Source organism: Ricinus communis, chromosome 4 (assembly GCF_019578655.1).
Source record: "Ricinus communis isolate WT05 ecotype wild-type chromosome 4, ASM1957865v1, whole genome shotgun sequence".
Classification (NCBI taxonomy): domain Eukaryota; kingdom Viridiplantae; phylum Streptophyta; class Magnoliopsida; order Malpighiales; family Euphorbiaceae; genus Ricinus; species Ricinus communis.
In genome coordinates this window covers 24,001,207-24,016,743 of record NC_063259.1, presented here as the reverse complement: position 1 = coordinate 24,016,743, position 15,537 = coordinate 24,001,207, and the positions used below count along the sequence as shown (strand labels likewise).

The window sequence follows — 15,537 nt, the reverse complement described above, 5'->3', positions numbered from 1 at the left end:
TGAGAGGAAATCAAGGCAGAGAGATTTAATGAATTATATATATACTTATAATTTATCATTTTCATTAAAAAAAACTCATCTAAAAGAAGTATAATAATTTATTATTCCTTTTATCTTAAAAAAAATGTCTTTTTAAAAATTATTTTCATTCCAAACTAATTGGGTTCTAAGAAACCCATAAAGCATTAATAATTTTTTTTCTAGCTTAATCTTTATTCATTATGAATAAAAAATATTAATAGAGTAAAAAATATTAATATATAATATTAAAAAAATATTTAATAGACTTAAATATAGAAAAAAATTAGCTAAATTAAAATAAAATATAAAAAAATAATATTGAATTAAAATATAAAAGTGATAAATAATTAAATTTTTTTAATTAAAAAACAGTATAAAATAGAGAGAATAGCAATTTTAAATATATTAATAAAAAAATATGTTAATCATATTAAACTAGCTTTTTATTATGATTGAAGCCATTTAATGAATCCTTAATTCTTGTGCAAAAAACTTCAAATAACCCTTATTATATAGAATGGAGAAAATATTATTTTATATTATATTCAAACAATATAAAGGAAATTTCATTATTTTATTTCTCATTTTAACTTTTTTTTCTTTTTCCTTGCACAATTAATGCACCAAATATAGGATTAATGAAATTCCTACACAATGTTATATGAAGAGCTCGCGCAGTCAACGTTCAAACGAAGTCAAAATTCTATGGGTCATGGTCACGTCTCTGTTGAGAGTTGAGAGTTGCGAGCTTGAGTTCTAGTTTTCAGTGTATTGATTTATATGTAAATTTCTGCGTAATCCATTTAATTAAATAATTTGTAATTAGAAAAATCAAGGAAATAAAAATGAAACTTTTTCATTTTGATTGATATTTATAATAAAATAAAATTTAAATCAATTATTTAGAAATATCTTAATTGATATTTTCACTTTTAAAAATTAAAATAATTATATTTTAATATTTTTATCTATAATTCACTAATATTAATAAACGGGATTTTATATTTTCCGACTCATGAAGCCTTCAATAAGTGTTTAATAAATAAATTTGAATAGCTAATCGAGCCACTCTTGAGCCGAGATATGAAAATCACATGCCCAACTAATCTTAGTCTGGCCTGGCTTTCGATCAGCAGCAGTTCATGGGCTTACTATAGACAGTTCATACTGAGAACGATGCAGTTAGCTCAGTGTTTGGAATAGAGTAAATTATATCATAGACCTAGACTCGCACAACATTTTGAATTTTGGTCATCTTACACACGTGTAATATTTATTTTTCAAGACTTTATTTCTTTTAATTGTATATAACTTCTTATTTTTGGTCTTTTGAATAATAAAATAATCATGTTACAAACGATAATTATAAATTTCATAATACAATATTTATGTTTCATATTTGATAAATTAATAATTTTATTAAGTATTAAATTTTAAAATTATTTTATTTTTGTTAAATATTAATTATTTTTTATTTTAAATTTTATTAATAGTTACTCCATTCATTCCATACTAATTAATATATTTTAAATATTTTATTAAAATTAAGAAAGTATTTAATAAGCTTAATTATAGAGAACAAATATCTGATTGAGACTAAATGACTCTTCAATAGATATTAATGTATGTACTATATTAAGTGAACCTCAAGTGTATATTTGATGAACTTGTAGTTTATAGATAATGAACCTGTTGTTTTTTAATTTATGAATACTGATTTGTATTATGCACAGATTATATATTCATTACTTTTAAAATTATATATTTATTTATTATTAGTGTCAAGTTCATTAAATATGAATTTTAGATTTATCACTTATGAAAGTGTATATTCATACTAATTAACGTATTTTAGTATTTTATTTAGATTAAAAAAATATTTAATAAGCTTACTTATGTGCAACAAATGACTAATTGAGACTAAATGACTCTTCTATATATATTAATATGTGTACTATATTAAATGAACCTCAAGTGTACATTTGATGAACTTGTAGTTTATAGATAATGAACATGTTGGTTTTTAACCTATGAATACTAATTTGTTTTATGCACAAACGGTATATTAATTATTTATAAAATATATATTCATTTATTATTAGTGTAAAGTTCATCAAGTATAAACTTTAGATTCATTATTTATAAAGTATACGTTCATTTGTTATTAGTATTAAATTTATTAAACATAAATTTTAGGTTCATTATTTATAATTTGTATATTCAATTATATTAGTATAAGATGCATTAAATATAAAGTATATATTCATTAACTTTACTTATGAACATATTTTTAACATGTGAATCTATTATTTATTACTTATAAAGTGTATATTCATTTATTATTAGTGTTAGGTTCACTAAATATAAACTTTAGGTTCATTACTTATAAATTGTATATTTATATATTATTAGTGTAAGGTATATTGAATATAAATTTTAGGTTTATTATTTATAATTGTATCTTCATCTATTATTAGTGTAAGATTTATTAAATATGAAGTGTATATTTATTAATTTTTACTGGTGAACTTGTTATTAACATATGAATTTGTTTTTTAATTTATGATTTTCTAAGCTATTACTTATGAACCTTAGATATAGGTATATGATGAATCTATAATTTACAATATATGAACCTACAAGTTATTTTATAAATTTAAATTATTAAGATAATGTTTGAAAAAAATATTTTTATTCTTTTGAAACATAAAATAATTTTTTCTTATGTTTACGTTTAATTATGTTGACTAAAATTTTTATTATTTTTAATATAAATATTTTTGTTATAAAAATATTAACATATTCTTAAAATTAATTTTAGTGTTATAATAAAAAATAAATATAAAATATAATAAATTATAAAAATAAAATAATAACTGTAATAATAATTTGTATTAATAATATAATATAAAATTAAAAAATGAGAAATAATAAAAATATATTGATTTATTTATTTTATAATAGATTTAAATTCGTATTGTTAATTTATTTTTATTTTTTTAGTCTACTAACTATTTAATATTATAAAATATTAATTAATATCTAATTAAATAAGTGATAATTTTATAATTTATTAAAATACAAAGACTTGGGTAGCCGGGTGCATAGAAGCGCCAAAATCAACTGCTTGAGATATTTTTGCCCGTTAAGTTTGTATGTTCCCTCTAACTCCTTATCCTCCAAAGGGAAAAGTATCTATCCATCAAAACCAAACACTGTCTTCTATTTTATCAGTAACAGAAACTGAACGCATGCAAGTTACTTCAATCATGGCAACACCGTCGCCAACTCCAATCTCTGCAATATCTTTCACTAACCAAACTTTTCCCAAAAGGGTCTCTTCACCTTCTTCTTCTATGTTATATCTCAAAGCCATGTCCAAAGATATTTACTTTAACCATGATGGTTCTGCTACGAAGAAACTTCTGGTACTCTTCAAACGTCTCTCTCTATATATATACATGTTAGGCAACTGCTTGTATTAATAAATTATGTTTGTTTTGTGATTTGATATGGGTTGGTGCAGGCAGGGGTAGGTATGGTGGCAGAGTTAGTTGGAGTAACTTTAGGTCCTAAAGGAAGGAATGTGGTGTTAGAAAATAAGTATGGACCTCCTAAGATTGTTAATGACGGAGAAACTGTTCTCAAGCAGGTATTTTGCATAACTAATTACCCATTATTAGCCAATTGCCTTGTCCATTTGCTCGTTTATCTTCATGTTTCGTCTTACGAACACACTGTACAAATCAAGATTTAGATTTCGATTGCAATCGCTTTTGGGTCCTCATTGAGAATGTCAGAACTTGCAAATTTGAGATTTTTAATTGATAAAACTCTGTATTGAAGATTAGAAGCTTTCTGCTCTAATGGTGAATGTGAGTCTATCTTAAAGTAGGCGCTGGGCTTCAAATGTCAGCAATGTCAAATAACAATCCTACTCCCTCAAACTCCACTTGCTCGGAATAAATCCCAGGAAGAGTTCAATTGAATTTGAATTCCTGCAAAATCATTTCATTTTTAGGCATGTTTTATTTCTTTCAAAATGCCTTGTCTTTAAAACAATTAAAATTGAAAGAATTGAAATCTAGTACTTGTGGCCTTTCCAAACACAAGAGCTGACTAAATAAAATTCAAGTTAATTGAATCCCTGAAACTTTTAGACTTCTTAAACAGTATATATTAGAAAAATAAAAGAAAAACAAAGAGGAAAACCCTCTAATGGATATAGGTTGTTTATGTGGATACTCATAAGAAGATTTGTGGAAATGATTTTGTTGATATAGAGGAGAACTGCTCTTCTAGTTTTCTGTCAAGTGCTTTTCTTCTAATCAAATTGCTCTTTTAATACTTAGATTGAGTTGGAGGATCCTTTGGAGAATGTTGGAGTGAAACTGGTGAGACAAGCTGGCGCAAAAACAAACGACCTTGCTGGAGATGGTTCCACAACGTCTGTAGTTCTGGCTCATGGTTTAATAGCTGAGGGTGTGAAGGTATGACAATATTGCACTGTCTCTTACAAAAAAAGTCCGAACTCTGATGGTTCAAGAACTGAAAGATCTTACTTTTCTACATGTTTAAGAGAAGCTAATGTTGAAACAATAAAATTAGAACAAGCTGGAAAAGGCTGTTCTGATTTAAATCCTCAAATGTCCCCTTGTTATCAATTTCTATCTCCTTCATGGACATCTTTTATTCAAACTAATATGAAGTTCTGTAAACTTTTTATATTAAAGATAACTCAATTTCTAGGTGATTGCAGCTGGCATGAATCCTGTCCAAGTTGCTCGTGGGATCGAGAGAACCTCAAAAGCCCTTGTTTCTGAACTCAAATTGATGTCTAGAGAGGTGAATGTTTATTTTTCTCCCTCCCATTTGCCTAGAACATATAAGATCCAATAGAAGTAGATTAAAAGCATGTAAAGTGAGGAGCAGAGATGCTTCTTCTATGTCTGTAAGAACACTAACCATTGGCTAGAACTATATTGCAGGTTGAGGATGATGAGATTGAGGCTGTTGCTGCAGTTAGTGCTGGGAATGATTATGCTGTGGGAAAAATGATATCTGATGCTCTTCGGGAAGTGGGAAAGAGAGGTGTAGTCACAATTGAAAAAGGAGAGTATATTGACAACAATCTACAAATTGTAAAAGGGATGCAATTTGATCGTGGATATTTGTCTCCTTACTTCGTTACTGATCGACGGAAAATGACAGTAGAGTTCCACAATTGCAAGGTAGCAACCAAACGCTGTTATATAGTCGAGGATGTTCTTTCTGTGAAGTGATTAAAGAATGAATTGTTTGGTTGCAGTTACTTCTGGTGGACAAAAAAATAACAAATCCAAAGGAGATGTTTAAAATATTGGACAATGCGGTTAAAGAGAAGTACCCCATTGTGGTAGTTGCGGAGGGCATTGAGCAGGAAGCTTTGGCTCCAGTTATTAGGAACAAACTCAGGGGTGCACTGAAGGCAGCTGCTATAAAGGCTCCTGCCTTTGGTGAGCGCAAGGGCCACTATTTAGATGACATTGCTATCTTGACAGGAGGTAGTGGATTTGGACTCAATATATTCTCGCTTGTGAATTTCATTAACCAATCATATTATCTTGACCAAATAGAAAATTTGTGAATATTAGCATAGAATAGCAAATAAAAGTTGTCAGTATTATTAAAGCAGTCCTTTATGTGACGGTATATTTATTTCCAACTCATGGAAAAATTAAATTGTATAGAATAGATAACTATTTTATATCTAATAATTTCTTATGGTGTTTATTGGTTTTGCACATACATGATAAGCTCTTCGGATGTTTTGCAGCCACTGTAATCAGAGATGAGATGGGGCTGACTCTGGAAAAGGTTGGCAAGGAGGTTTTAGGCTCTGCCACCAAAGTTGTGATAACAAAGGATTCTACACTTATAGTTACTGACGGGAGCACTCAAGCAGCTGTTCAGAAGAGGGTTTCTCAGATCCGCGGTCTTGCTGAGGTGCATCTGCCTTTTCTAATAATATCTTTGTCATTATGGGGTACAAAGACAAATATATTCATGCAGACAAGATATGCAAGACTGCAAGTTAGATGGTTTTGACTTCATTAATGCAATGATATAAGCTATAAAAATGCCTTACCGAATTAGCATGTCTAAGGACAAGTTTGGCTGTTAAGTTGGTATGAATAGTTTGTCAACCTTAGTCTCACTGGAATCACTTAGCAAAGAAACATAGGAAATAGATTCAAAAAGGGTTCTTTTGTGCTTTAATTTTGATGCAATCTGCTTCCTAGATTAGTAGGAGTTTTACAGTTTCAGGAATAAGAATGCATTTGTTCAGAGAGGAAACAAAGTTTTTGCAATTGGTTAAAACTCTCACTTAGGAACTAGAGTGTCAGGATACAAATGGGAGTTTGCAGCTTAGTTACGACCAATGCTGTTCATTAATTAGTTTATGAAAGATCTAATGCATAGTCTACCTAAAAATACCAACACTGTTTGTCTCTTGGTTTTCAGAATACTGAAGAAAATTTTCAAAAGAAAATACTGAATGAAAGGATAGCAAGATTATCTGGAGGAATTGCCATTCTGCAGGTAGTCAAGCGCTTAGGGTGATGAGCAAGTTTTGCGAATTAAAATGTGAAAATCTGAAGACTTTTTGATTTATCAAAAATCACAGGTAGGAGCACAAACGCAAGTTGAGTTAAAGGATAAACAACTGCGGATTGAAGATGCTTTAAATGCAACAAAGGTTTCTGATTTCTGGTTGCTTCTCTTGATCTTTCTTTGGTATTTTTTGCTGATCATAAATAATAAGCATCTAGGTTGAATATTGCAGGCAGCAATTGAGGAAGGCGTGGTAATTGGTGGTGGGTGTAGCCTTCTGAGGCTATCCACTAAAGTTGATGCTATTAAAGAACTTTTGGACAACGAAGAACAAAAGGTACCTTCCTATAGCCTCCTTGTTTTCTTTTATTTTTATCTATTCCCACTCAAAGTGTGAACAATATGATTAGATATGAGTATCTTGATTGACCAATTGGAAGCGAGTAGTTTGCGAATTTCATTCATCAATGGTTCATGTTTTTCCATTTGTACAAAGATATCATACTATATTTTATCTTACGTTCTGCATATTCTATCCTAGATATCGACCTGTTCAAACAATCATTACCATTGTTATCTCGTTATACATGTATTCATGCAGATTGGAGCTGAGATCTTCAAACGGGCTTTGAGTTATCCTACGAGACTGATAGCCAAGAATGCAGGAGTAAATGGCAACATTGTCATAAACCAGGTCTTTTCACTTTAGTTCCTAATTTATTCTTTAGATGGCAAAGTTGAAACTTGAGATTCTTGGATCTCTGAATTTGTTCTGATCTTGGAAATTGTAGATTCTATCAAATGATGATCCAAGATATGGATATAATGCTGCAAGAGACAGATATGAGGATTTGATAAGTGCAGGAATTATAGATCCAACAAAGGTATCATTAATCATTTGACTCATCTAAAAAATTCCACGATCTTATACATAACCATTTTGCCTGATAGTCATGGATAATGGATGCTAATTTGTTCCAGTTCTGCAGAGCTTTAGAGTAGTGCAGCCATAATACATATAACTTGATCATTTATATATACAAGTAGCAGTATCATTCATATAGTGCATGTATTAAGGCATACATTAGTCAGTGCGTGATTTTAGCTGAAAGGAAGTTGTGTCTAATGCATTTAGATTGGATGCACATTTGACTTCATGCAAGTACAATTCTCAACAGAATATCAGCTGAGAAGAATATTATAATGCATTTCAAGAGGATTTATTCTTGCACATTTGACTTCATGCAAGTACCATTCTTCTTTCTGATGATTGCCATGCTTAATCAAATTCTGGGGCAGGTAGTTAGATGCTGTTTGGAGAATGCTGCATCAGTAGCGAAAACATTTATTACTTCTGATGCAGTTGTAGTCGAAATTAAGGTACCACAACCACTACCAATAAGAAAACCAATGCCAAAGAAACCAAGTAAGTCCATCCCCACCATATATAATGGCTTTCATGTTACCTTTAGCTGTCCATCTAATATAAACGGTGCCTAATTTCTGTTGTTTAATGACTCAGGTATTGCACCAATGGGCTTGCAGTTGGGGCGACAGACTTTGTAAAAATGCCTCAGTTAGCTTTTCTTTCAGCTTCACGTCAAGGGAATAAGCAGCAACCCATGCAAGTGACACAACAAGCTTTCAGTGGTGCTGATAAACTCGCCGGTAGCTGTACAAGATCCGATCTGAGTCCAGGGAATTTGTGGTTTACTCTGAACAAAAGCAAAGCATTTACTCTTCCATTTGGCATTGCAGAAAGAAGGGTAATGCGCCAGGATAAGGTGGTTGCACAATAAGAAAGAATCATTGATAATAATTATACAACTAGCTTGTGACAGAGTAAATATTCCAAGGAAATGTTAAATTCTAAAAATTACTAGTATTATATGTATCATAAATTTGCTCTATCTGTTTACTATAATGCTGTAGAAAGGCTTGTGTATATGTACCATCTGAGGAAGTTCTCTTTCTGGCAAATCAACAATGTTATTTCCTTAGATGTTACCTATAAGAAAGTTGGTTTTTGTTTCCCTTTCTTCTTCTTTTTCTCCTAATAGACACTGTTGTTCTAATAAGCTGGGCTTGTGTGCATGCACTGCATCGATAACAAGATGGTGCAACTTGTGGATGGCAAGTTGCATTTACTAGAGTTATTGCTAGAAACAAGCCAAGTAAATATGGAGTGTGCAGAGACCTGATCAAGTATGACTCATGGTCCTATTGAATTCCCAAGAAAATGATTCCCAACTGATAAATTTTCTTCTTGCATTACTCTTACGAGCCTAATAACAACAAACAAGTAGAGGAACAAAGATAACCTAATCTTATCGACCTGTCTGGATAAAATTCTCTGCAGGTTTTATTGGTTTCATCACCTCCATGTCCATCCATCCTTTGAGAAGGGAAAGCCCAATTAGTCCCATATCAGCCCATAAGATAATGCCTGAACGGCCCAAGATTGACAAAAACAGAAACTACCAGCCTGCTAAAACCTTCACAAAGTGAAAAGAAAACAAAAAAAACATGTCTTAATTCTCTCTCTCTCATCATGGCTTTATATTGTGGGGATGGAGAAAGGATCTTTTATTTCTTTGAATCAAGAAAATTGAGCTAAAATTAGAAAAAACCCAGTTCAGATATTTGGGGTTTTGTTGCTGTTGTGTGTATATATATATATAAGACAAGAAACAGAGAGGAGAAGAAGAAGAAGAAGAAGAATATGGTATTCTTGATGGGTTTAAGTTTGCAGTGCATAATGGATTTGATGGTGGCAGGTTTTTCTTTAATGATAGGTTTTAGTATTTTTGCTTTCATTGCTTCCATTCTTTGCAGTGCTGCTTTTCTTCATAATGCCAAGGATGTTTCTTGAATCTCCTTATTATCCAAAAGGTATACAGTATCACGTTCTCTTATCTCATTTCTTTCTTTGTCTTTGTTTTTCTCTTGAAAATAATAATTGAAGGCTTTTATTCATCAATTAGCTTGCCAGTCAATAAAAATAGTGATAATTTTTAGCCTAGGAGTTACTTCAGAATATTAAATTTATAATATTTTTTTGGGTTTTGGTTTTTGCTTCATTTTTCTTGTTCAATTTTAATGTTGTATTTATTAAGTTTTGGTTTATATTTATAAATTCATGTGCCATGTGATCTGCCTCCAATTTTATTAAGTTGCAATTTATCCAGTAATTGCAAATAAATATGTAGAATTCCCTTCTTGAAAGTTGATGGAGATAATTCTTGATCAGATTTTATGGATCCAATCTAAATCTGAATCTTTCTTTTTTGTTTTTTTTTTGTTTTTACTCTCTATGTCCATTATCTTCTAGTTTAACAGCCAGATATTGTCATTTTTAATCCATTATAGCTTGATATGATTGAATGTACCAACAAATTAATGAAATAAATAGTGACTTGTGCTTCTTTTCATGTATTGTTTTAGGTGCTCAAGTTTGAAAATCTTTTGATATGTTTCTCAATAAAAGCTGGGCATTTGCAGTTGTAGAGGCAATTCTAGACCTCACTTGTATGTATATCAAAGAGAAATGTTGTACTTCTTCCAGCTTTCAACAATAAAAGGCAAAAGGAAACTAATTTCTTTTTGAATTGCCATGTCCTCCTTCACCAAAATCTTTTTGGGTTTGTTTGCTTTTTAATTCTGTGCCTGCATCTGTTAGGAGAATTAACAAAAGTCTTTCTTGTTGTGGCTCCCATTTGCATTCTTGGGTTGTGATCATCTGTTAGAAGTTGGAAGTGATTTGCAAGTGCTCAAGCATGCATGCCTATTTAAAGCTTGCGTTGCATGTTTGAACTCCAATTTGGGGAGCTAAACTACTGCCATATATATCAGAAAGAGTCAAAGACTCGTCAAAGGAGGCCATTAGTGACCGGGGTATCATCAAAACTGAGTTTCACAATGCTACCATCATCACCAAATGAACCCAAAAATCAGAACTTTATTAGTATGTACCAAATAGTATTAAAGGACTAGGAAGGAAAAAAAAAAAAAGATCATTCTGTATTATTTCTTCTTTTTCTGTTTTCTAGAATACACCATTCCTCGGATCCCATCAGGATCCGCAACAAACCCCAAAGGCCTATAAAACCCGAGCACTCGTGGCTCCGAATACAAAGCAATGTTGACAATCCCCTTCTCTAATAGCTCCTCTACTAGTCTCTCCATCACAGCCTTCCCTAACCCAATGCCTTGGTAGGAAGGGTCAACCACCACATCCCAAATAATGGCGTTGAAAACATTATCCCCTGTTGCTCTAGCAAATGCAACAGGCTTCTGAGTCTTCTTGTGTTCAACCCAAAGGAGGGAGCTCGTGTTCTCCAATGCGAGTTTGATCTTCTCAGGATCCCGCTTGGGGAACCCGACTGCTACGAAGACGGAGTTGAGGTGGTCTAGATTGAGGTCGGAGAATGTGCGGCGTAGAAGGAAGCCTCGAGACTCAAGGGCCTCGTCGGAGATGGAGTATTTGTTACTCACAGTGAAGGTGGACGGGATGGAAACAGGGGCAAATTGGTGGGGAAGAAGGGAGGTCTTGAGGTGGAGAGAAGGGAGAGGATTGGAGATAATGCCACGCAGAAGCATTGTCTTGTAAGTTTGCTTCTTGCTTCGTCTTCTATAGTAAGGAGGTCTGTGATGGTGCTGATTGATAATGGCTGATTATGGGTATGGTTTGAAGTTGGAACTTGTGGCTGTTGTTTTACCGTTATCTTCTAGATTGCGCGGGATATTTGTGGGGCTGCTGCAGCTGAAAATGTAAAAGGAAAAAGAAAAAAGTTTTTTCTTCAATGTCTATACCTGACAATTTATAGTATTTTTCTTTTTATTCTTTTTTAAAAAAAAAAATTGGATAATACAATTTCTAAAATAAATTAGCCTATTTTATTCTGTAACAAAAAAAATAAACCAACAAAAGTACATGTAACTTTCTAATTATTAAGATGATTCCAATAATATTTTAATTAATTTACTTATTATGATTGTAATTATTTTTCTTAAGGTCAGTTTTATTATCCCTGATCCTAATTTATTTCCTAGCCGATCTATTTTTCTGGTATTGAAAATGATTTGAAGCGTATACAAGGCCACTTTCATGTCACATAAAAGCTCTATTTTTTCTAAAATAAGAATTATTTCCTAATTTATTAATTTAAATTAACTCAATTTGTAAATAACTGTATTAACTGAAAAACATAGCTTTGCAAGTAAAATGCCGGAAAAACTGTCCTGATTTTTAAAAGATATTTCTATTTTTATATATGTTATTATATATCATGGATGTAGGGTGCTTTATAAATCTACAACAATTGATGTTATTTTAATTTTAATAATTCGTTAATATAATTAAATATTAGATTAACTAATTATATATAGTACTTATGTTATGGATGAACAGAATATATTAATTTTATTTATTTTTAAAATTTAATTAATGGTATTTAACCATTTTGAATATCATTTATATAATTCCTATTTTATATAAATAATTGAAAGTTATATATAGATTGAGTAGCAATCTAAGAAAGTAAAAGATATAAAAAATTAATATATTAATTAAAATTAAGCAAATTAATTGTGGATGATTAAAAAATAAACTGAATAATGTTAGATTACCGAATTAGTGTTATAGTAAAACTCCATATTATTGACTCACATTAATATATCATGGGTTTACGAACCCTTATAAACTTATACCAACAAATATTATTTTAATTTTAATAATTTATTAATATAACTGAATGTTAGATTAGCTAATTATATATGTTATTTAGTTATTTTTCTATAAAATATATTACTTTTATTCTTCTATAAAATATATTACTTTTATAATATAATTTATTTCTTCAAGCTACTTTCTTTTTAATCTCTAATTTTGCATGTATATCGCAGGATTGCAAATGTCGACATGGGTGTCTGCTTCATGGTCTTGCCAATATTCTCCAAGGAGAACTGAGAAAGTAACAAAGAATTTAGTGCATGGAATATGTTTGGCATCTTTGCTTTTAGACAACGACTAATGACATTCACATTCAGTTTTTGGAATCTCAAACAGTAGCATGGAGTTCACTCTGCTTCTAGTCATATGAGGAGCAGTAGCAGGAAAGACACAGAAAAAAGTACGTAGCATTTAGGATAAGTGAAAATTTAGGAGCATAATTCCTCTTACTTGGTCCTTGGCTTGGTTCCGCCATGAATGTGACTGGCAGCACTCTTTGCCTCTGGTACTAATTCTTGTTTTTCTACTTTGATCCATGGCCTTGCTCCATCTTTTTGCTTAACCTGTCTGTGAAGTTTTTCTCTTGATGAATATTTAGTAGTTCCTGTGCCGACATTTCTTTCATTGCTTTTACATGGAAATTCATGATGACATGGGCCAGACGAGGCATCTGAGGCCATGGAGTCATCACTCTCACCACCTCCATCATCATAACTACAATTGCCCATTTTGAAATCTGCTTTATTGCAAGTGTTGTGATCGTCATCATCATGGTGGCGGCGGCGGTTCTCTTGAGATGGGGAGGCAATATAGGTTGTCCACCCAGACTCAGTGTCGCTAGTCCCACTGTCTTCCTCTTTACATCCTAGGATTCTAGAAGCCTCCATTGCTGTAGCTAGAAGAGCAATATAGAAAAAAGAAATACAGCACAACAAACAAAGAGAACAAAGTTTCAATAAAGTAGATGGATGTTATAGTGTTGAATATCCCCTTTGGAAGTTCTTTATATCTTTTGTCTTTCACCATTGATCACGAGCATCTTCCCACACATGGGGTAAAGAGACCCCTCTCTGACACTGAACACAAATCCTTCATTATTCAATTGCCGGAGCAAATTTCACCACCTGTCAATCCTGGCACCACCATTTCTCTAGGTTGAATCACTAGAGGACTGGTTATGGTGATTAAGAAGGGAAATTTGTTGGATAAAACAGGACAAGAAACCAAGTTCTTAAATGTAAAGCACTGGGGTAGCTCATTTTGTCATTACACCTTTCAGTTTCACCTGAAAAATTACCAACTTTACTTCTCTGAGCATTTCATAAATCAAGAGCAGATTTGAAGCTAGCAGTACAGGTGAGCCCCACTCCAAAACCAGTATGTGTGACCCATTTTCTTATATAGGTTACAACATTAGCCTTCACTAGGCTTTTATTTCACATCTTTAATTCTCTGTCTTGTCATCAACAAAAGGGCAGCCTCTTTCTTTGGAAAATTTGCAGATAAACCAACTGGGTTTTGGCATTTTGTATCCGGACGGAGTGAGATTGGGTAAAGGTCATTTTACTTGAGCTTTACTGTCCTTATCTTTCTGTTTTAAGTCTCATGTAAAATTGGCTCATGTCTTTTGTCCGTCTTGGTTTACCGTATTATGGATTTATGAGACTCTAACTCTTCTAAGAAGAAGTTCCTAAACAAAAAGAAATCAAGTAACTTAGAAGACTAGCTACAGCTAGCTAGCTATTTTGTATCTACTAAGTATATGATATATGAATGTCTTGCTGCATTGTTTTACCTTGTTCTGTGCCTTCTGTCAGTTTCCTTTAACTCACCTGCTGTATTTTCAATTAAATGCTGTTACACATGAAAGAGTTAAGCAGGCCTTGTCCATCATTGAGTAGGCCATTGCTTCCATCCTACTTTCATTTCTTTGGCCAACTTAGCATGTCCTCACATTTAACAAGTTAACCTGTTGCCACCTGTGACCTACTAACTGGATGGTAAGTCTCCTTGTCCTATTCGTTTTCTTGGATGCAGATTGTGTAGACAAGGCTTCTGCCTGAAATTTTCAAGTTTATTACAAAAGAAAAAGGGATGTCCACTCTTGTCCAGCACTTCGTATTAGTATAATGTAGCACAGTGTACAGTGTATTTTTTATAGTTAGTTATAACAATTCTGTTATAACAAAATTAGCTGAGCTGGAAAGTTATTTTTGTCTTATAGTTAGTATATAAGTTAAAACTCTCATTAAGTTTTATGAATGTGAAATAGACGAAAAACATAACTTTACTCTATTCTCTCAATTCTTGATTGATATTGAACTTGAATTCAAGTTTTTCATGGTATTAGAGCATTTCTGATATTAAGATTCTTTGATTTGTTCTTCTTTTCATCTTATTCACAATCTTTGTGTTTACCTTTTTGATTTTACTTTTTCAATTCTGCTTACTTTTCACAATGGCAACTGAAATCAATTCGGAGACACCAGAAATCCTAGAAATTGAAGAATCAAATCAATCAACTGGAAATAATGAGGCTTTTCTTGTGAGTACACTCTTCAATAGGAACAATTATCTTTCTTGGAGTCGTTCCATAGAAATTGTTCTAGGGGCAAAAGATAAGCTAGGGTTTATAATTGGTGATATAGTAGCTCCTCCTAGTAACTCAAAGGAATATAAAGTTTGGAAAAGGCAAGATTGGATGGTTATGTCTTGGATACTGAATTCTATTGCAAAGGATTTATCAGAAGGCTTCATGTACGCAAGAAACTCAAGGAACTGTGGGAAGAAATTCAAGAGAGATTTGGAGAATGTAATGGACCTTTGGAGTTTCAAACAGAGGGAAATTAGTTCTATTAAGCAAGACAACAAGTCTGTTGCACTCTATTTCACTCAGCTGAAGAAATTATGGGATCAATTTAGTGAATTAGCCCCTATACCTTCATGTTCTTGCAATAAATGTACCTGTGATGTTAATAGAAGACTAGCTGAGATGTCTAATAGAAATAAGATAATGCAATTCTTGATGGGGCTAAATGATTCTTTTAAAACTGTAAGAAGTAATTTGTTGATGATGGAACCCATGCCTAGTACAAATAAGGCTTATGCACTCGTTTTGAAAGATGAAAAGCAGAAAGTTGTTTTTAATTCTGCTTCTAGACTAATTGAAGATGCAGCAATGATGGTGAAAA

The 15,537-nt window shown here is 31.9% G+C and overlaps 4 protein-coding genes across 4 annotated transcripts; 2 read left to right on the top strand and 2 right to left on the bottom strand.

The window, feature by feature from the left end:
* Positions 1-3,173: 3,173 nt before the first annotated feature.
* Positions 3,174-8,648, top strand: LOC8264624 (chaperonin 60 subunit beta 4, chloroplastic). The gene is made up of 14 exons (XM_002514502.4): positions 3,174-3,449; positions 3,548-3,673; positions 4,374-4,511; positions 4,771-4,866; positions 5,010-5,252; positions 5,330-5,564; positions 5,837-6,006; positions 6,526-6,603; positions 6,689-6,760; positions 6,848-6,952; positions 7,217-7,309; positions 7,407-7,499; positions 7,915-8,041; positions 8,138-8,648. Exons 1-14 carry the CDS (start codon positions 3,177-3,179, stop codon positions 8,179-8,181), a joined length of 1,893 nt encoding a protein of 630 aa, XP_002514548.3. The 5' UTR covers positions 3,174-3,176; the 3' UTR covers positions 8,182-8,648.
* A 357-nt stretch (positions 8,649-9,005) lies between these two features.
* On the top strand, positions 9,006-11,443 carry LOC107260907. The gene is made up of 2 exons (XM_025156591.2): positions 9,006-9,507; positions 10,060-11,443. The coding sequence occupies exon 1, from the start codon at positions 9,338-9,340 to the stop codon at positions 9,485-9,487; it is 150 nt and encodes a 49-aa protein (XP_025012359.1). The 5' UTR covers positions 9,006-9,337; the 3' UTR covers positions 9,488-9,507; positions 10,060-11,443.
* On the bottom strand, positions 10,613-11,214 carry LOC8264622 (serotonin N-acetyltransferase 2, chloroplastic). The gene has a single exon (XM_002514500.4). The coding sequence runs from the start codon at positions 11,212-11,214 to the stop codon at positions 10,639-10,641; it is 576 nt and encodes a 191-aa protein (XP_002514546.2). The 3' UTR covers positions 10,613-10,638.
* A 1,082-nt stretch (positions 11,444-12,525) lies between the features above and the next one.
* Positions 12,526-13,543, bottom strand: LOC8264621 (protein SOB FIVE-LIKE 4). Its single transcript, XM_002514499.2, has one exon. It carries the CDS (start codon positions 13,231-13,233, stop codon positions 12,793-12,795), a length of 441 nt encoding a protein of 146 aa, XP_002514545.1. The 5' UTR covers positions 13,234-13,543; the 3' UTR covers positions 12,526-12,792.
* Positions 13,544-15,537: the final 1,994 nt, after the last annotated feature.

Bases quoted from the DNA above. Each gene is read 5' to 3' on its own strand.
- LOC8264624 (XM_002514502.4), top strand. From the start codon at position 3,177: ATGTTCCCTCTAACTCCTTATCCTCCAAAGGGAAAAGTATCTATCCAT. The intron at 4,867-5,009 runs GTGAATGTTTAT...ACTATATTGCAG, and splicing joins TCAAATTGATGTCTAGAGAG to GTTGAGGATGATGAGATTGA. The intron at 5,565-5,836 runs GTAGTGGATTTG...GATGTTTTGCAG, and splicing joins CATTGCTATCTTGACAGGAG to CCACTGTAATCAGAGATGAG.
- LOC107260907 (XM_025156591.2), top strand. From the start codon at position 9,338: ATGGTATTCTTGATGGGTTTAAGTTTGCAGTGCATAATGGATTTGATG.
- LOC8264622 (XM_002514500.4), bottom strand. From the start codon at position 11,214: ATGCTTCTGCGTGGCATTATCTCCAATCCTCTCCCTTCTCTCCACCTC.
- LOC8264621 (XM_002514499.2), bottom strand. From the start codon at position 13,233: ATGGAGGCTTCTAGAATCCTAGGATGTAAAGAGGAAGACAGTGGGACT.